The sequence below is a fragment of the Tachypleus tridentatus genome, chromosome 8, assembly GCF_004210375.1.
Source record: "Tachypleus tridentatus isolate NWPU-2018 chromosome 8, ASM421037v1, whole genome shotgun sequence".
Classification (NCBI taxonomy): Eukaryota; Metazoa; Arthropoda; class Merostomata; order Xiphosura; family Limulidae; genus Tachypleus; species Tachypleus tridentatus.
In genome coordinates, this window is record NC_134832.1 from 124,190,819 (window position 1) to 124,213,223 (window position 22,405).

At 32.0% G+C, this 22,405-nt stretch overlaps 1 protein-coding gene across 1 annotated transcript in view; it reads right to left on the minus strand.

The window, feature by feature from the left end:
- Window positions 1–3,207: 3,207 nt before the first annotated feature.
- Window positions 3,208–22,405, minus strand: part of LOC143223403 (putative phosphatidate phosphatase) — a 38,413-nt gene continuing 19,215 nt past the window's right edge. The window contains exons 2-6 of the mRNA XM_076451347.1: window positions 14,478–14,629; window positions 12,913–13,214; window positions 11,141–11,198; window positions 10,700–10,876; window positions 3,208–9,127 (exon numbers count right to left, since the gene is read on the minus strand). Of these exons, the coding sequence (XP_076307462.1) occupies window positions 9,005–9,127; window positions 10,700–10,876; window positions 11,141–11,198; window positions 12,913–13,214; window positions 14,478–14,629 (812 nt within the window). The 3' untranslated portion in view covers window positions 3,208–9,004. The remainder of the gene's footprint in view (window positions 9,128–10,699; window positions 10,877–11,140; window positions 11,199–12,912; window positions 13,215–14,477; window positions 14,630–22,405) is intronic.

Here is a 22,405-nt window from a genome sequence, read left to right on the forward strand (position 1 = left end):
ACTTGATACGTACACAAGCTTTGTATTTTCAGATTGTAAAATATTTAAAACAAGTATATTAGTATGAGTGTTCATATACTTCTTTATGTTAGGTTATATAACTTGTACAGAAAGTTTTCTACAGGAAAAGTGTACATAGACTGATAACACCCATAAAAACTGTCAACACTTTAAATGTTGTGAAGTCTTCCATATCTGTGTGCACATCAGACAAAGCTTTCTAAAACAACAGGAAGTAATTGTTGTCATCATACTGTTAGCTAATGAGGTCAGAGCTGATTGTTCACTATGCAAAAGTTTCAAGTCAAATTTGATTGCATTTGTTAATTTTGGACTTGTGTGCAATAGGTACCTTATAAAACCTGTTTTATCACATCTGTATTTCACTTCCTTTCATGAATTTGCAGTTTTAAGTATTTGATCTGTCTTGTACTGCTCAGCTCTTTGCCATATGAAATACCAATGTTTACCCAAATGCCATATTTAAATTTATTTATTAAACATCTTATTTAATATCCTTACTTGACCTAAGAATACTGCATGTAGGTTCTCCAATCTAGACAATGTACATAAAAATAGGGTATTTGTAAAAGTTTATCATAGAAGTGGATGTGTGCAAATTTCTTTTTCCTCTTGTATTGATGAAACAATAAAGGCCAGTTCATTGTACAAGTGTTCTTTGCACTATATTTGTTTATAGTTAATTTAAGGTGCTGTTTTGTACATAACATCAAAATAAATTAACCAGTGTACTAGATTAAATTATCTTAATAAATTCTTACTAGTAGTTAAATTGTTAGATAAATGACTAAAGCAATAAACAGTTCAAGGATAACTCTAATGCATTGTACTTGGTATGTGACACATAAAAGGCAAAATCACTGTTATTAAATAAGTTACATTACCCTTAATTTATTTGTATGCAAATAGGGTATTTGATGATTTGTCAGACCAAAGTAAAATAATCATTTTGGTCATAAGCTTATGTTTCTAAATGACTACGTGCCTGCTATACAGTTGTTGAATGAAGACCAACTGATTTGCAAGACAGAATGCTGCTAAACTTGTTGGTCCCCTATGTATTTTCTTAGCATCTTTTCAGGTGAACTGTTTTGTACTTTTCTGGAGGTGTAATTAATTATTGGGAATGTCAGTCTTGCAGAGTCTCTTCCTAAACATGTATACTCTGATAAAGAATTTAGTTGTGGTTACTAATTCCTGGTTCAGTCTTTGATTTGGTTAGCAAAAATTCACAAAAAGTAGTTTTGGATGATGTCCTGCATCATCTAGTGTCTTCTTTGCAAATAGTTCAACATTCTACTAACATCACTTACAGACGTAGCCAACTTACTCACTGTGATTATACAGTTTCCACTGATTCAATTTATATCCATGAGTAAAATAAATGTATTCTTTGAGGTCTATTCATGTTTGAAACCTTTAAATTCTGTAATTCACTTCAAAGTAACAATTAAGACAAAATTATGTAAGACAGCTATATATATGTATATATTATGGATTAATTAACCAATAATAATAATGTGCATTTTAGATCATCATATCCATGACTTGCATAAAAATGAGGGTTCACATTTTATTGGTAAGAAAACTCCAAACATGCTTATTTAAAAAATATAGAATTTCAGTTCCCCTAAAGTATCTTAAACTTCCTAAGCAATTCACTAAGTTTGTGTCTCTATTTCAAATTAACACAGTAGACCCTTAAGATGCATAAAATTGCACATTTCTTCTGGGATGTACTGCTAAGGCTGTAATGTTTCCTACTTAGCTTGTTTGTACCACTCCAGGCTCTGTTACCATTCAGAGACAATTACAGCTAGTTACAGATTAGCACAATATTGGCACTCAGACAGAACACACTTCAAACACATACAGCCTATTTTCCATGCAGAAAACTCTTGTGCTTTGGTTTTATTGCCAAAGCAGATGGTGACAATGCACTAGATTGCATCTGTAGTACACAACAGACTATCTCCTGTATTTCATTGTTCTTAGACTAGATTTAATTCTCTAGCTGCTCAAGGTAAGTGACTATTGAAGAGGAGATGTGACTAGAAGCCTTATCTTGATGAATTCTTAACTTGTTTCTAGATGAAGATTCTTCTTTATTAGGTCAAGAACTATAGCCTGGGACATATGAATAGCTTTTGCCAATGCCCTCTGTTTCTTAACTTCACCTGTTACAGGATGCTACATTTAGCCTACCAAGACTTAGATACAGTTTGCTGCACCTCTCTGAATGATCCTGGTTTCTCAAGTTTTCCATATTCCTTTGTTTTCCCCACTACTACCGAGTACAGTGGATATCTTCACTCTACTTGGTTATGATCTAAGCATATGAATATTTTGTTACTCAATTCTCCATATTAATGCATATTGAATGGTTAAAAGGAGAACAAGTTTTACTACTACTAATAGTAAAAGGTAAAAATATATCTAAACAAGTTAATCAATGAAGCAAGTCTGCTTTCTATTTCTTATGCTTACTACTGTTTATTTACGTTCATTTTAAAAAGTAATTTAATCCGTATTTGTTTTCCTTTACAAAAGGTTCTTATATTTTCAGCCTAACTTGTGCTGGTAATATATTTTTATACAAACAAACATTTGTGTCCAAATTTGCCAGTATATTTTTTCAGATATAATAAAGTTACTCCATATGCAAATGTGTTTGTGGTGAAACATTTTACCCACACATTGCAAGGATGCAAAATTGTACATTAAATTATAAAATTATAATCTGATTTTACCCAATTGTAATAACATTTTAATAATATAGGATAAATACCAATAGAAAATTATTCAGAAGTCATACCTAGCACCAGATGATTACAGATTTTTAAATACAAGTTTCAACTGTTCAAGTTGTTTTTTCACTTGAATTATGGCCAGGTGGGTTAAGGTGTTTGACTTGTAATCTGAGGGTCGTGGGTTCGAATCCCCATCGGATCAAACATGCTCACCCTTTCAGCCATGGGGGCATCATAAAGTGACCATCAATCCCACTATTTGTTTGTAAAATAGTAGACCAAGAGTTGGCAGTAGCTGGTGATAATTAGCAGCCTTCCCTCTAGTCCTTTACTGCTAAATTAGGAACAACTAGCACAGATAGCCATGGTGTAGCTTTGCATGAAATTCAAAGACAAACAAACAAACAAACACTTATGAAAAAAAAAGAATCACTGGCATCAAATTAAATAATTTTTAATTAATTAATAATTTTACATAAGATGAGTATCATATATTCACAAAGTCATTCAACTGAGATCTAACATACCAACTGAGTACCAATTTAAATAATATTAAAACATTTACAATCCCAAACACCCTACCTTTTGTTTGTATTGTATAGTATGCAGTATAGTGTAAAATTCACTCATACATAAGTCATATCTCTAAAATGCTCATAACTGTTATAACATTATCATACCTGCTTCATATATTTTATTTAATAGAATAAATATTTCTCAACACAAATACATTAAAATAATATAACTGGGATATTACCATATTCCCCAAAACAGTGTAACTCAAAACAAAAATGTTCCAAGTCTGGCATTTCTAAAATATTGTATCACACAGCATCAACCAAGATTAATGACAACTTGTATGCAGATTTCAAATTACACTAGGCCTTTTCCTTATTTAAAATAATTCACTTGCAATAGCTTAGAACTAACAAGTAATTCAAGTGATCTATAATTTTGCAATTCCATGGACATACACAGTCATTAAAAAGTCAATGTAGATATTCAGAATAGCCTTCTGGATGCTACACAGTAGTACCTCTGCAGCAGTGGCTACTAATGTTTGTGAGACTTTCTTAAGATGCGACTATTTTGACATAAGCCAGCAACAAATAAAAAACTGAAGGATATCACTGCAATAGATATTACACTTACAATATCCAATAACACTGATAAGATTACTGAATGTAATAATTAACCAGTAATGGTGGCAACATTTAATAGTTGCTATAATGATGCCTGTTGGTGCTACTTCTATAAACTGGTAGAATGTACTTTGTATATACCACTTATCAGTTTCTGTTCACATTTAAACTTAACCTAACTTATTTTAGATGTTATACATACTGCAAATTCTTCTCTGAAAATGAGGTTTTATAAAGTTATTTACTTTCCAAATCAAAATGATTTAGGCTAATATGAACTTGTATTAATGAATTTAGAGAAACTTAAGTTCAAATATACTTCACTTGACACTTGTAATTCACTTTGAAGTAGGTGCACACAAAACATCAACTAAATAAACAGTGTTTCTGGTTGTTTTTTACTATAGGAAATACAGTATGGAAGACTAAAAATATTGAAAGACATCTTTAAAGATTGTTTTCAATTGCATTTCATGAATGACTAGTTTTAAGGTCATATAAATAGGATGTAGTACAGTGTTAGGAAAAATATGTAACTACATATATTGAGCATGGTGAATAAGTGAAGAAATGGAAAACTAGGGGAAAAAAAATTAAGAGAAAATATCCTATCAATAATGTTCATGTCAACTTGATGTATTTAGTGTAAAATTAATTTACTTGGAATTTAGCAAAATATTAGGAAATTAACTGTTTGAGTTATTTGCACAAACCTACACAAGGAGTACCTAGCACAGCCATCTCCAATTATGAAAAATACACTAAGGGAAGGTAGCTTAATCAACAGCCCCTACTGGGCTATTCTAATTGAACAGTAAAATTTGATTGTCACTCTTATAATACACCCACAGTCGTAAGTTGTGGAACTTTGTTTTTTACCATAGAAAGATGTTAACTTTGGACCCGTAATCCACACCTCAACAGACCATCAATGGCCTATATTATTATATGCCATATATATAAAAATCCTAAATAATAAAACATATTCAAGAATGTTATACAATCTACATTTGTATATTTGCCTGCTCCATAGATGTTATTTAATACAATAAAAGTATTTAAAAGTACTAGATAAATAATTATAAAATTGTAAACAAGAATACTTGTTTTAAAATGAAGTTCGATAACCTTAGCAATTTATTAGGATAAATAGAGCCAAATGTAAACACATTTTACATCCTATTTCTTCTACTGAGAACATGTTTTGAGATCATTTCACCTCAAATACACTAATTTCTTACACCTGAACAGTTAGTAAATGTAAGTTTGCCCAGTTTTAAGGGTCACTGCTGCCCTGAGTCTAAAGTGATCTGACATTACTCAAGGGTAAACAACAGAAACAGGTTTTCAGAGGTGTTACATATTTAAACATTTTTAAAACACTAAAAAAGTGGTGTGTGAAAATAGATGTGATAAAATAGGAACCATGAAGAAGCTGAAAACATCAAAGTTCGATCACTGAACAAACAATGAAACAGCAGGTATCTGCTCATCACTGTAAGAAATTTGCTGTCACATTTTATTACAATGATAATTAATTCTTATGTTTCTTATTCTATTGCTACTATATATGAAGTTTACTCAACAAACTTCTGTTCAATGATAAAGAGTATCCAGGTCAAACACCATATTAGGTGCCTTAATGACCACCACTCAATCTATTGTACAGTACAGTTGTGACAATGAGTAAGGAAAGAACAATTAATATATATATGGAAACACCAATTAAAAAAAAAAGTCATCTATTTGTACTAAACTTCAACACAAGGTTCTCCTTTTTTGCACATTCACTGCAGCTGCCTATGTAGAAGAAGAGTTTGTCAAGCTATAACTATCTGATAATCACACAGGATTTTAAGCATTGTAATTATGCTTTTGGTTCCATATATGACAATCTAATATTTGCATTCTTGAATATAAATAGCATCATGTAGTGAATGTGTTTTTGTGAATTGTGTTTTCATAAATTTCAAATGTTACACATACAGTAATATAATTTGTAACACGTTTCTGTTCTGATGAAGTACATCTGGTATTATCACATCTTAAATATAAAATGTATTATGTAGTAAATGCACCATCATATGTATTCAGAAATTTGTTCTGAAGTACACATTTTTTCCCTTTTTAACTTTTGTGTATCTTCAAATTTTTCAGTAATTCTAAAATGTGTAATTTTAAATTGTTATAATTGTGTAATATAGTGAGAAAAATTTTGTGCTGTGATGTCATGTATAGCAAGTTCTATGTACCTTTGTAAATTATATGGATAAACAGTGTTTGATGTCGTATGTGGTTCCCTTTGATGCTTCATACTTGATCTCACTTTCTCCACTTGTGCCTTTTCTGATCATAATGGTAGGACCATACAGTGGTAAAACAAGACGAGTTAATGCTGAAAACTCTATAATGTTGCTCAAGATGGTTTGCGTTTTGTTTTTGAGGCATTTATATTAAACCCTTCTGACCATGAACAGGGCAAAGAAGGATCTGCTGACTTCTGAACATTCCCCTCTTTTTGGGTAAACATCTACAGGGAATAACTGAATGAACAAAATCCCAGTCAGTCAAACCAGACTGCATTTAAACCTGATACACTAAGGATAATTAGATTGTCTAATATATCCATATTAAATAAAAAAAATCAACTCTGATCTAAAAAAATAATTCCAAATTGCTTCTGTAAAAATTTACAAAAAACAGAGTCATGTACAGTGTATTGTAATTTGTAACATTTCTACATCTACTTTTTATTTAACCATATTTCAGGTTATGACAGAAACAACTATTTCAAGGTTTGCAACATTTGTCTTTAATACTTGCAAATCATGCTAGACTTTTTTTTCTCCACTTTGAATTTAGTCAAATCATACTGAATTTGCCAAAACAAACAAATTAAATAGTGAACACCAGAGCGAATGAAATATAGGGATATAACCAAGAATTTTAGCAGCAAAAGAATACTAAATAGATGTCTTCAGTTTAGCCCATACAAAATGTTTAAAGTAAGAGGTAAAAAAATCACTGAATAACAAATTGTGGATTGGAATGTAGAGACAAACATTAAGGCAATGTAACAGTTGTTAGACTGAATGTAATTCTTCTTTTGTGGGTAAAACCATTTAAATACTGAACTCCTTGAAACAATTTTCATTGAAGCATACTTAGATGCTATTTTCCTTATACAGTTAGAGAAAAATATGATACAAAGAGAAATAATAGAAAATATTTGTTTGTTTTAGATCAAAAACGTTTGGGTATCTGCTGTGTTTACTGCAGTGAATCAAACCCCAGACATCAGTGGTGTAAGACTGTAAGCCTATTACTGCCTTATTGATGAACAAATGGTAAATAAAAAAAATATGAAGTGCTCATAAAAACCTGTTTCACTCAATGATAAGCTAATTTTGATGATAATCTAAGTTCTTTAACTACAAAAGTTGATGTTAAGAATATAGCATTTAGTAATTTGTTTTCAATATTACTTCATTATTTTCGTTACAATTCTGTCTAAACCTACCCATAATTGCACTATAAAGAATTTTTATGTAAAGCACTAACTAATTACATTCCTCAGTCTATATTTTATATTCATTCAAAAAATTAATAGCACTGACTAAGCTATTTTTAATTAAATTGTAATTCATTCAAAAACCTAATACCAAAACATGAGGATTTTATCAGTTTTGTAATCATTCATACTATTTTGAAAAAAGAAACAAAAACACAATAGGTCTCACTTTCTTTTACTAATTGCTTTACAAGTGCACAAACTCTATGTTTTTTTTACAAAATTTTCATTAAAATTTATTCCGTCCACTGCTCCAACAGTTTCATTCTGTTCATAAATAAGGGATCCATATCTGACTTATCAGAAATTTACCAAAGCGATTTTATCAAGTTTACTTGGCACAGTCACAACCTTCAATCTGTGTTTCAGGAAAATCCTGAATGTCACTTTTTAAATTTATGTTTTTACATGTTTTAAATATAAAAGTAAAGAAAAAGAAACTATGTTGAAAGGACACGTGTGACATGTTTTCTCAGATATACTGTAAAGCAACGATGCAAACATCAAATGGAGAAAATTAAAACAAAGTTTGACAGTACAGTTTGGTAAGCCACTTTTTGTACTGAAGGAATTAAAATATGAAATTTTGAAAACATGCACAAAACAAAAGGACATCAGTTATAAAAATTATAACAATAAATGCTGTCTTTGACATATACACGAATGCAAAACTATAGACCAGAAGGAGCAATTTGGAATTATTTGTTCAGGATTCACTAAGTGATCTATTCTGGTAAGGAAGTGATGACAAGAGAAGCATTGAAAATTAAGAAAATGGAATAAACCTTGTAGTGAATACATTCTGGTAGTTACTGAAATTAATGTGTTGGTCACTGAAAATAAAAGTTGTGTGAATATTATATCTCCTGTGTGGGTGAAACAACATTCTATTATTCTCTTTTTCATTTGTTATCAACTATCATTCTCCAAACGTTTCTTTTTACTGCTTCCTGCTACTGCAAAACTTTCAAGGTAATTCTTGTAAATCAATTAAAAGTAATCTGGCCTTATGTAAATGTTTATGGACATCAAGTCATAAAGTCATCAAACACTGTATTATATGAAGTACAAATAAATAAGTATATAAAGTATTTAATATTTAAGACTAAGTACACTTTTTTTTTTAAGAGTAAAATCTTGTTTTGTGTTACCTCAGTAAACTATATCACTTTGTTCTGGATACGAGCCATAAAGTATACTTTGGCTGCAACATCACTATATAAAAACAAATGTAGGTGCCAACTATGATCTCTTCAAAAGAGATTTTAAAGTTGACTGGTTCAAAAAATGATCATGGGAAGGTACAAGTTATATCACTAATACAATAAGATTGATACAAATGACAGTTTACCAATTGTGTCTTTTTTTTTTTTTAAACTAGATATACTCGTGTCTCTTCTTTTAGCTTCAATATTAAAATAAAATGTTCATTGACTTTATGACAAAGAATAAGTACTACTTTTGTCAAACCAACATTTGCACTACTTACTTAAAACTTAACATTTTGGTTAAAATGTGGACTAATTAGTCTGACCCTCTAGCTGCAGATCTCCTCCATAAGTGATTGATGCATCTGGGGTTAAGCATGTCCTGCTATCATCAAGTGCTGCAGCAGGCCTCTTCAAATCTGCAATGAAGAACACCTAGAGACAAATTAGTAAACATTACTGACTTACTTCTCTTCTAATAACAATGCAACTGATAAAAATACAGTATTAAAAAATTACTAGAATATTAGATTTGTCTGGATTAGTAGGGGTTCCACAGAATATGAACTAATAAATAACTGCAGTAAAAAGATTGTTTACATTACTAGGAACACCATAAGATTTTTGAGGTATAAAGTATTTAATATTAGTGACATAAAGGTTTTCTATATGTAATCAAAAGTACAATTGTGTCCACGAAGAAACTCAAGGTAGTCCACAAGTCGCGTTTGAAAACTTAATAAAAATATGATTTATTGGATATAAAACATTGTTTTCATAAAATTAGATTTATATGGATTAAAACATTGTTTTCATAAAATTAGATTTATATGGATTAAAACATTGTTTTCATAAAATTAGATTTATATGGATTAAAACATTTAATTTAGCAATACAACTTTTCATGCACATGGAGTTTTTTTCTCAAAATAAAAAAACCTCATTAGGTTTAAAGGTTTGCAAAAAGATTCAAAATTAAAAGGAGTCCTGTGATTACTGAAGTTTGAGAGCTTCTGTTCTAACACATTTGAAAGCACCTAAATGATATTGCTAGAAAACTATGAATGGCTATCATGATGTCCTGAAAAAAATATATATACAGCACCTTTGTAAAGTAAAATAAATTGCATTAAATCAGGAAACCTATTACAAGATCAGCTAAAATGGCACTTTTGAGCCGTATCAACTAATGTAAACAGAAGCTTGGAATATTATTCATCATAAAGATTTTGATATGCCTTCAGGGAAGTAAGTACATCTTTAAAATGTTTTACTACACTCAAGTTTATACTGTTTTTATGATTACACCTAGTAACATGATACAATATTAACAATGTCAACTGAATGTTTGTAAAGTCAGTCTTATGAATCCATTCTGTACTGGAGAAAACACACCAATTATAATTCCAAATGTACTACATGTACTTACATTAAATTTAGCAAACTAAGTAAAATGTACAAGTTTATTTTACATGAAAAAATGTGTTACAAAAATGTTTATTGTGAAGAATAAAAATATTTTTATCCACTCTGATTCCCACATGCATAGGTTAGTAATAAAATAAAAATTCCATGTAAAGTTTTATATAGATTTGCTGAGTGACACCTTCTTACCATTTATCTACACTGACTGATAAAGCCTGAATTACAGTTCTCAGCTAATAATGATAAGTACATACAAGTAAGTACAGTATGAGTTTTGTAGCATTACATTACATGATTCCTGGTACAAGTTACTGTATGGAAAGATGAACAAACCATGGATGCTACAGCTGGCTGAGAAAGTAGATAATTTTAATTATCTTTCATAATGAAACGGTATAAAAGCCGTTACATAAACACTTACTAAACTATACAATATCTGATGGTAATGACAAACTCTTTTTCAAAAACATGAACCACCACTATTACTAAGTTTTAAACATATTATTCAGTTAAACAAAATATCAATAACAAATATAAATAATGCTTGAAAACTAAGCTATGGAGATTCAAATGCACACATACCACAAGGAGTGAGACAATAACCCCAAGAAGAAATCCAGACAAAACATCACTCCAGTGGTGTTTGTGGTCCACTACTCGAGAAAGTCCAGTATACCAAGCAGCCAAGAGCACAGCTGCCTGCATAAACGGTTTAAGCAGACTGTTTTTTGCACATATCACTCTATATTGAATGTATATCTGTTGCAAAAGAAAAGTTTGATTATCTTGAATCAAATACAAATTGTTTGTTTCAGAATAATGATTTTTTTAGCTACATACCCTAAATACTTTTTAATAATAAAAGAAAATATTGTGCCTACAATTAGAACTACAGAGGTATATAAATATAAAAAAGAAATCACTGTTAAAATTATTTTACATTTTGGAATAAGTAAACTCGTAGATGCTCTTTATCATATCAAACTAATTAGATAAAAAGAAACACTAGGTAGAGATACTTACTGCCAGATAAACCATTGAATAAGTTGAAAAGGAAGCATGACCTGAAGGGAAAGACAGCCTGAAACAAAAAATGCATTAAATATACAATTTGTTTATCAATAATACCCTCTACAACAAACTCATGATTATGTTAGGTATTAAACATACACACATATTATTATAATCCAATTTTAAAGTGACTACATGGAAACTAGTAGACATACAGATTTTATATTCCACTGATATCTCAGGAATCAAGAAATACAGTGTACAAATACTTGTGCCTTTTCTTATGAAATTGCAAAAACTTCTTCATAAAATTATAAGCCACAAAAATTTACAATGTTGCTTTAAATTTTAAACAGGAATGGTAAGAAAATAAATTTTCTTTGTTTCAGAGCTACGCCATATTGAGTTATCTGCTATATCTACCATGGGAAATTGAGCCCTACATTTTAGTGTTGTAAGTCTGTAAACATACTACTGATCCACTGGAAGACAAGAAAATAAAAAGCAAGTAATGTAATGTCAACTTATCCATTAGTTATTTAGTTGATTGTTGGGTAAAAAACATAACTCACACAACCTTAAATAAAATATGAGTATTTTGAGCTTAAACAAGAAAGACAATGAATATTATACAAAAAAATAAAAAATCAATTTTTTTATAACTACACCAATAATTGACAAAAACATATAGCATCAACCACAGACTTCAAGTTAATTTAAGACAGAACATTTAGAGAATTAAATTATAAAACATCTCAGTGGTCCAGCACTATCTAAACTTAGTAACAACTGTTATGGTACTAAAACTGTTTAACAACTTGCTCAATATAAGTATGATTAGTAAAAGTGAAGTGTGTGAAATCTTTTATTTCTACAAAGTGAAAATATGTTACATTTGTGCCTTACATTTAGCATTATAATAATTATACCTTTTGGCAAACATTCACAATACAATAACACAAATTAGAAATAATTCTGAAAATAAAACAATTGAAAATGTTTATATACTACATGGCTAATGAGTTTCTCAACTTTCACATATCTCCAGAAGTAATACTAATTAATAATCATACTGCTAAGTGCTTCATCATTTTTGTTTTATCCAAAACTATTATTTTAGTGTAATTTACTTATTTTAATAATCCTTTTAAGATGAATGTATTTTTAAAATTTCAAAATTTATTGCATTATGTTATTTCTACGAAACTATGTAGGCATAGTAAGTTTGAGAATTTTAATGGATTGCAACTACCCATTCAAAAAAACAGATGATGTTTTGACTTCTATACTGAAGCATTCTTGAGGTCTCAGTACAGAAGTCAAAGCATTGTTTTCCTTCTCTTTCAACAGGCAGCTGCAGTCCAATAAAGTTTTCACACCTGCATCTATTACATTGTATATACATCCTCAATCACAATTAATTTTTAAACCAATTTTCTTTTAAATGTATAACTAATTAAATGACTAGTGAATTTCCTGCAAGTTACCATGAAAATTATGTTGGTAACTTTCATTTCTGCATTCTGACACTTAGTCGCTAAACAGAAAAACAGTTAACAGAATTAAAACTACGTGTACTTCTCTCACAGTTGTTTTCCAATAAACAATTAAACTACATTTATCTTATGAATGGCAGTACAAGTTAGAACATATGAGACAAGCAACTCCTATTTATATTATAACTGCAGAAACCTAAAGCAGCAGTAATAAAACTACTATCAAATTTGCTTAAGTTAACAGACAAGTTTTAACACTACAGCTTTAAGACAGTTTGTTAAACATACCGAGCTTCTCTAATCTTAATTTCATCGCTCCCTGTGCACCTGTAGTCCGTAATGTAGGTATGGTTACAGTCCGTTAAAGACACATCTGGCTGACACACATCAATAAAGTGTGGACGTAGGCGACCAATGCTATACTTGGCAATGTCGGTTGTTAGTTGTGAAATACAGGCTCCAAATGCAAAAACACCAACAGTGCGATACACTTGCCACACAAAATACGAAATGGAAAAGCCACATATAAATTTTGGTTGTTTGTATGAAAGTTTATATTTTTTGCAGATAACAGCTTCAACAACTATCATCTGAAAAACAACAATTTAAACTATTTTACTTAGTTACTCAAACACTTCTTTATTTTAAATACACTTACTACATGTGTATGAAATAAATACATGGAATATTGATTTTACTGTCTCCTCAAAACAGGATATGATATCAGAATATTATATTAACTGAAATATAAAAAACAAAATTTAAATCTATAGTTGTTTTTCTTTTCTTTTACACCAATCAATTTGGAATATCTTGAATAAATAATAATACAATACAGTTTCTAGTACCTAAAAAAATACTTGTGTTGTACAAAATAATTGAGGTTTATTTCCACATATCATATACACAACTATAATTTTTATAAAATATATTTTTCCTAAAGCCAGAATAAATATAATATTTACACATGAAGTACAAAGTAAAAGTTAAGCTAAGATGGTTTGTACTCTGGTAAAAATCATTCATGCCATTCATCTGGCTAAAACTGGATAGAAGAAATAACCAAAGGTGAAAACCTAATTTAAAATGAACAAATTAGAAATGCTACTTGTAGTCTTTATTTCTTCCACCAGTTTCTAACAAAGCTTGGCAACTGTTGTTCTTTGATAACAAATTACTTTCAACAAATCAGGCATCGATATTCTTTGACTTGGATAGTAAGAATAACTAAAATAGGTAATAATCAGAAACTGTAATTTCAGTTAATTGGTTACTTTTTGTGAGCCATAATTGATCAAATTGAATAGCTTTGAATTAATTGAAAGTAATAATGAGAAACAATGATGACATAATTGGAAACAGTAAATATCAGAAACCCTAATTTTGATTCACAGATTATTTTCATGACATTAATTGAATTGTAATTTCCATTTATTATTTCACTTGACATACATTTGATGTTCATAGGTAATAAACTATATTCATTAATTAATCAACTGCCAAGCTCTAATTGATAACCTTCCCATCATTAACAGTTAAACTGTGAAATGGACAACTGTTATTATTTATATATTCAATTAAATTTGTTTAAAAGAATCTAGTTCATATTTCCAAACCATAAAATAAAATATTTCAAACTGATCAAGTTTGAAGGTACAAGATATTCAAATATTTTAGACAATGTCATCAAGGCTGAGATAATTCAGTCAGAAGTCATTATGTAACCTCATTTTCATCATTGTTTAGTAATGTTCAAAAAGAAAAATCCATATGCATTCTTAGTTTTCAGATGGTTGAGTATTTCTATATATAAAATAAATTACAATTTCAGAAACTACAATTTTAATACTTACTACAACAGCAGGACCTAAAACACCCACACAATACAATGTCACATTAGAAATAGTAGAGTCTTTATAAGGGTAGCGAATTGAATCATCATCACAGAAAAATCCTCTTATGTAAGGGGTACCAGAGAAAAAGAAAATTAGCAGGGGAACTCCAACTAAGAGAGAAAATGAATAATTAGAATAAACCTTATCATATCAAAGTACACATACATGCAAGAAGTATGGGAAAAACTATTTTTTGTCAAAGTAAAAATATGAAAAGAATTTTTTCAATGATGCAAAAGTTGTAAAAAGACCATTCTACTGTTTAGAGATTCAATCGGGATATCAACCACAGAATGTTACAAGAACTCTTACTTAACTGTGTCAAAGTTAACCAGAATAACAAGACTTGAAACAAGTAGAAAAATGAAGCAAAATAAAGAATCTTTATTATGATGTGTGTATTTGCAGTGTACTTACATATGTTAGAAAATCAGTGTCACAAGATATTCTTTGTCACATCAAGATCATCTATCAGACTGCCAAATAAGTGGTCCATAGTTCTTTTAGTAAACATTACATTTAGCCAAAGCAACAAGCCTGACCAAATGACTGGTCATTCTTATGACCAGTTGGACTGTAACCTCTAAGTATCATATTAACAATCTTTGAAGGACACTGGAATTGAACATTGTTACACAAGGTCACATTAAGTAATATTCTACAGGTTATTACCTACTTCAAGAATAACATAGAAATAAAGGTAACTTGAAACAAGATGAACTTAACAGTTTTCTGAACCACATGATATGTGAAGTTTGCATATATCCAGAATAAAGAATCTATTCAAAATGAACATAACAACATTACACATGAAATACTCAAATACCATATTTTCCTGTTTTCCCTACTTCAGGCTTGTCTCAAGCCAACAATTCACTTTAATTTTCCTACCAGTAAACTTTACAATCACATGGGTCAAGAACTTTATCAACAATCTCTGTCTTCCAAAAACACTTCACCCAAACATCATTACCCTTGAAAAAAACAACAAAAAATCATAAAATACACAATAAAAAAATGCAACATAAAAATGTCCTTACACAATAAACGATGCACCCAACTATAAACTTTTTAAGCAAATTTTTTTAAAACACAGATTTATATACAAATTGAAAAACAAACTAACATAAATGCAAGTGTAAACAAACAAACAAATTACCCTTCAACAAAGAATTTAAGCCAATTTCAATGTCTAACCAACAAATGTGCAGACGTATATAATTAATCAGCTTTAATACATGTTACCTATCACAATAATTAACTAAAAACCTTTTAAATAAAGATGAATATCCAATATACAGAAACACTATAACATAGAATGAATAAGAAAAGCAAAAACATCTAACACAAATGTAATTAGAGTTCAATTACACTAGAACACAATAGCACTGCAGAACTGAATAGCCTTTCCAATACACATGGATAAATATTCAAGTCATAATTAGAGTGCACATCAAACCCCTAATACTAAAAAAATATATTTATACATATACATGACTGCACAAGCATTTTCATGCAGCAAAATCCTCTACCAAATAGGAACTGAATACCACTCCTTGTGCAAATACTTCTTAAACATTCATATACAAAAGTCTTCACTATTTGATGAAACAACAAATAAAATTATACCAGTAGATAATACACTTTGAGTTAAGGAAAATGTTAGTTTCCAAACAATCATTCACCTCCATGCACAGATTAGCTAGCATCCCATGTTGAGATGGTGGAGGGATTGATGCAAAAGTTTCCAAGATAAGCCTCCTTTCAGGAACATCAAAAGGAAGCCCATTAGTGGCACACAAACAGAAAACTGGGACTCATCTCATTTGCCAAAATGAAAGATGAGAAGATATGAGAAGCCTGAAAGGTGTTGCAAGGATAGGCACATGAAAAGTATCTGTGCACAACTCCTCAACTGCTAGACATTATTGGCTCATACTAGTTGTGGGAGAATGCTACTAAAGTGGACACAACTAATAACGATACTTGTGAAACCATCATTCAACCATCACACTCTACAGGCCTTTAGCCAAATGTTGGAGTAGGGTTAATGAGCAATACATTACAGTTGAATATTAAGAAATATAAATCACCCAACAAGCATGTACACTGTGACCTGGTATCCAGATGTTAAAGAGAAATGAGCCAGTCAGTTTTGAATATCAGTGAGAACAGAGTGAGAGCTTGCATGAAGTGATTTCAGGGCCATTATAGAGTTAAGAGAATCAGTATAAATAGTATAATTCAAGTACTGCTAAGCTTCTATGTAATCCAGGGCAAGAGAAATGGCATGCAATTCAGCAGTGAACACAGAAACTGTAAAGTGGATTCCGTGCGTAACCAGCGAACCATAATAAACCATGGCAGAGCCCACAGAGTCACCTGATTTCGAACCATCCGCATAAATGAGAATGGAAGGATGGTTCAAAAAATGTTCAGCAAATAAAAAATGGTATTTCCAATTCGAAGTATCCACTTTTCTCAGGTGATTCAGAGAGAGGTCACATTTGGATGGCAATAAGCCATGGTGAAATGGGCTGACCAGTAGATACAGCAATGTCATCTAAAGACAGACCCAATTCATCCAACTGAGCCTGGATATGAAAGCCAAAAGGAACAATGGCAGATTGTCTGTTCTGAAAAAAGTATGGCCCTCCGAGTAAAGAAAACAACTCCAGGTAGGATGCTGTAGTATGGATCTAAGTTCTTAAGCATAAAGTAAAGATAGCTTCAAACTGCTGAGGTGTAGTGGAGAATCATGAGGCTGTGTGTAAACATTTTGGACTGGTGAAGTGCAGAAAGTCTCTGTGCAGAGCTGAAGCCCCTGGTGATGAATAGAATCAAGCATCTTCAAGGACAAGGTCCTGGCAGAGCCATAGTTCAGTTTTGAATGAATGAGAACACAACATATCTCTAGTATAGAACATTGATCTGGTCCCAAGAGGTGGAAGAGAGGACTCGCAGGATGTTCAGTGTTCTTGTACATTTGACTCATAGCTGCTTGATGTGTGGTATAAAGGTCAGCTTACAGTCAAAGATAAGTCCCAAGAATTTTGCCTCTGGGACCACAGGAAGCACAACTTCACTTACACAGAGTGAATACCCCATTGGCAGCAAAAGTGCATGAAAACGGTTTTAAAAAGAGAAAAGTTTTGAACATTAGCTGTGGTTTACTTCAATAAATGGTTGACACAGTCTGCAGCTGCTGCTCAATAAACCTCATGTTTGATGAATGACATGAGATGTGGAAGTTGTCAACATGGAGCCCATTTACAACAGTAAAAAGGGAGTTGTCAAGTTATGGCATTAATCTATATATTGAAAAGTGTGATAGTCAAGACACAGCCCTGAGGAACTCTAAGTTCCTGTAGGAAAGAATGGGAAAGTGTTGAAACCACACATACTTAGAATTGCCTGCCCATTAACATTTTTTTAATAAAAATGGGAAAATGGCTATGCAGCTCATATAAGTGGATGTCTTGCAAAATGCCATACCTCCATGAAGTATCATAAGCTTTATCAAGGTCAAAGAATACTGACACAAGATGTCGCTTGAGAAAGGCTTCTCTGATCGACATTTTAAGTCAAATCAGGTGGTCCATGGTGAAGTGCTGTTGTAGGAATCCACATTGGGCAGGCAAGGGGAGGTTGTTTGATTCAGGAGCCAAAAAAGATGAGCATTAAGCATCCTGTTAATTAAACAATAAATGTTTCCTGTAAGGAAAGACACACAGGATGGTAAAAATCAATCATCCAGATTAGAATGTAAACCTCGACAGTCCCAGTGTATCAAAGTGTCCATTTTTACTTATATATAGGTGAACTGCTTGGAGAGACCTTTTGCTTTTGACCATGTCTTTTTCTTTATTCGAGGAGGGTATATCAACCTCCATGGATCCTGCCCTGGATCGATTGGGCAGGTCTTTGTCATTGGATGAAAATTCCAATGACTGAGGGCATGAACTAATGATCATTCTGCATGTATGAGCTGGAAGGAACAGTAGGGACAGAGATGAGTGTTGATTGGTTCATCAACTTTCTTAATCATGGAGAGCAAAAGACTTTTTTACATGGTTTGAGAATAATTCTTTTGAAAGTATGGAGAGATCTCTCTGCACTCACACTGTAGCAGTGGAACAAAGTGCAGCAGCATATGTCCGAGATGGATTGGTGGACAATAACTTTCTAGCCATGGGGTAAGAAATGTTGTGAATTGTTTTCAAATGCTGTACCTCTTTTTCCTGTACCTCTTGCCACTGCAATGAGCACACATCAAGGAACTGCAACATCATGTCTTTAAGTGACTGAACCTCTGACGTTGGAAACATCTGAAAGGGTTTGGAATATATGGCCATACCTTGCAATTAAGAGAACCTGCCTTGATGGTGGCAGGAGGACATGGTGATGTAAACATCAAAACTAGGACATTGGTCAGCATCATAATTCTATCTTTGCAAGTGGAGATATACCTCTCAACAATAACTCCTCATGACAAATTCAAAGTAGCATGGGCAATAACTTCAGCGGATATATCCCTAATGGCCTTCAAATACAAGAGAAGTTCAGTGTTTAGGAGTGGATGTTTCCATCAATATGGCATCAGAACAAAGTTTTTGACTGATTTAAGAGAGCCAGCCTGTACCTGTAGTCCCTTCTGAATAGAAAAGGGAGACATTTACCTTGTAGATTTGTCTGATAAAGAGTGTGATGTAAAAAAATGAGGCACAGGTGTTGATGATTGATGTTCAGAATCTTCAAGATGTGGTCGTTTACCTATGGTCTGTTTTTCACTTTTTATAATTTAATTAGGGGGATCTATAATAAAGAAAGAATGTTTCAGTGCCCACTGACCCCATCCACCATGAAGCCCTATGAGAAATCACGCTAAAGTGCTAAACAAGGACACTGCAGCAACACCAGTTTTGTGAGCAATATACCCAAACAGCATCAGATACAATATCCTCAACACCCATTGAGAACATCCAACATTTGTAACTGGTTGATTCTAGCCAAAGTGGTCTAGTCGACTAACCCAAGGCTGCCCGTCTACAAGAATTCAAGGCCAAAGTTGTGTGCTGGGGTTGGAACCCTCAACCACCAGGATCCTCTCCTCCTCTTCATGGGTCACCACGCATGGCAACGTGGGTGGATGTTTAGATCCCAGAGGAGGTAAACTGAAACAACAGAACCTTCTCTGAGAGATCCCCTCACTACATACAGGAACTCACACTGAGGGGAAATGGCAAGTAGAAAGAGGACTAATGTATCTAGAGAGAGCAGAAACATCTGTTAGAAGTTCAACAGCAACCAGGGGAAGAGTATAGAGATCTGTGTTGATAATCCAATGAGGTAACAAGTAAGGTGGGTGCAGAGGATAAGAAAAAAATGAATGAAAATAGGAAATAGAGAAGAAATTATTCTGTGACACTGAGCAAGATCAAAAGTGAATGAAAGGTTGGCAGAAAAACTGAGATAGAAGAAATATGTAGCTCATGGAAGAAACGTCTCATGACAGAAAAAAAATATGTTATAATGTAATGAAGTGAAATGGAACAAACACAATAAAACAAAGGCGATAAGTACACTTCATACATTGGCACACAGAAGTAGACACGAGTAACAAGAATGGGGCAAAGAGACAGTTAAATAATAAGGGAGGTGGATCAAACAAATCAAACATGCAAAGATAAAGGGACGTCATATCTAAAGGAAAGAGCAATGTCCAAGGGTGGATTAGAAGGGATGGAATGTTGGGAATGGGATGCTAGGGCTGCAATCCAAGGAGATGGAGTAATAGAAATAAGGTTGAGAATGCCTATGAAGGGCCTCCAAAGGAACCACGTAAGAGCCTAAAGAAGAGAGAGAAAACAATATTCATAATAAAAAAAAAAAAAGATGGGACTATTCCAAACTGAGATCACAGAGAGTCAGGGCTGAGGAACGAGGCATAGGAGACCAGAATAGAGAAATGTTAGGAATGAGGGGTGTGGCAAGGCAACAAAAGGAAGAACAAATCTATGGGTAGGATGAAGTCATGTAAAGAAGACAGCTAGCAATGACAGGTTATGAAACTCATGTGCCTGAAATAGGCCTAGAATTACATCTGAACATTATCATCTATAGGCGTATGTTAAGTAGTAAGGAAAGACTTAATGTTACCCACTATGAGTATGTGCTACAGAGCATGTAGCCACAACTAAACACTCACTATGTGTGATATATTATGGAGTAAATGAATGTCTAAGCCTTATCATCAAATTGCATGTGGATATGTTATGAAGTAATGAAATAGGATGAAACATCTAGATTGTGTAATGAGCCATAAAATATCATTAACATGACTTTTCAAGGAGTGAAGACCTATGACAAAATATTAATCAGTAAGTGAATTAAGAGCAATAAATGAAATTACAAATTATAATTAAAGCACTGCAAGTTAAGGAAAAATAAACAATACTGAAATATTATCTGCTATGGTAAGAAGTAATGAAATAGTACTAAACATGAATGTCTAAGTATAACATGACAAAGAGGAAGGACAGAGATCAAAGTATTATTTATTAAGTGTAAATTTTAAAAAGTAATGAGCTACAGTGAAGCATTAAGATCTAAATGTACATGTTAAAGAAAAAATAACCATTTATATCTAAATCGTTATGTGTATACTGAAAGTAGCAATGAATCATGATCAAACATTCATTATATGACAAGTGGGACATAAGAATTAACTGTCTACATATTTTCTCTAGTGAGTTACTTAAGGAGTAATGAAATAAATCAAAACATTATCTTCTATACAAACAAAATTAGAATAAAATATGTACATGGCAAGGAATTATTAACCAAAACTAACAATTATCTTCTAGGTTAGTAGTCAGCAACCTGTGACTTTTTAAGAAGATTGTGTGGATCTTGGGCTATTTCCTGTGTCCATCAAGGGGAAACGAACCCATGTTTGGTCATGTAAATCTGAAAACCTACCAATTCCCCATCATATAATAACCACTTTTTTTAGGCTCTTCCTCTATGAAGGGTTGCTGACCCCCATTCTAGGTGAACAGTTAAGAATAAAAAAAAAATCACAGTTATGTGCACAGAGGAAAGTATAATTAACTAATACCAAACACTATATTCTGTGCACATATGTGAAGAAGTAATTAAGGAGTAATCAACCAGAATGAAATTATAACTTCTATGTTTACATTACAAGAAACAAGTAACTAATATGAGCAATCAACAACTTCTACGTGCACATGTGAAAGAGGGATGAACTATGACTAAACATTATTTTATATGTGATACAAATTAAGAAGTAATGAAGTAGATCTAAAAACATTGCATGCAGATATGTTCAGAAGCAACAAAAGATGTTTGTACATAAGTCCTTTGAGTTACGTGTTACAGAGAAATAAGCTATCTAAATGATAACTTCTATGTGTTACCTGATAAGGCAGAGAAGACGGTATAAAACAATAGGAGAAAATTAAAATCCGAAATAATTGACTGGTTGAGGTGAAGAAAGAAAACCAAGGGCAAAAAGTATAAGTAAGGCAGGTGGGAAAACTTGAGAGATATTCATTAGGTGGAGAAGGATTGGGTGGAAAAAACTGCTTTACTTCATCTTCTTCAGCTTTAAACTTCTATAAAGGTAAATGTGTGGAAAGAATGGAAGAAGAGGATCCAGGTAGTAACATGGACTCAACCACATACCTGATGGTGGCTGTCATGATCTTAACTTCTGCAGAAAAATCATTCATGTTGAAAATATAAAGTTTTTGGGGTATTTTACCTCAACAAGTCTCAGAAAAAAATAAACTTGTCTTTGCATGACTGTACTAAAGAAAAGGCTCAGAAAATTTACATGTGAATGTAGAGGAAACATTTGT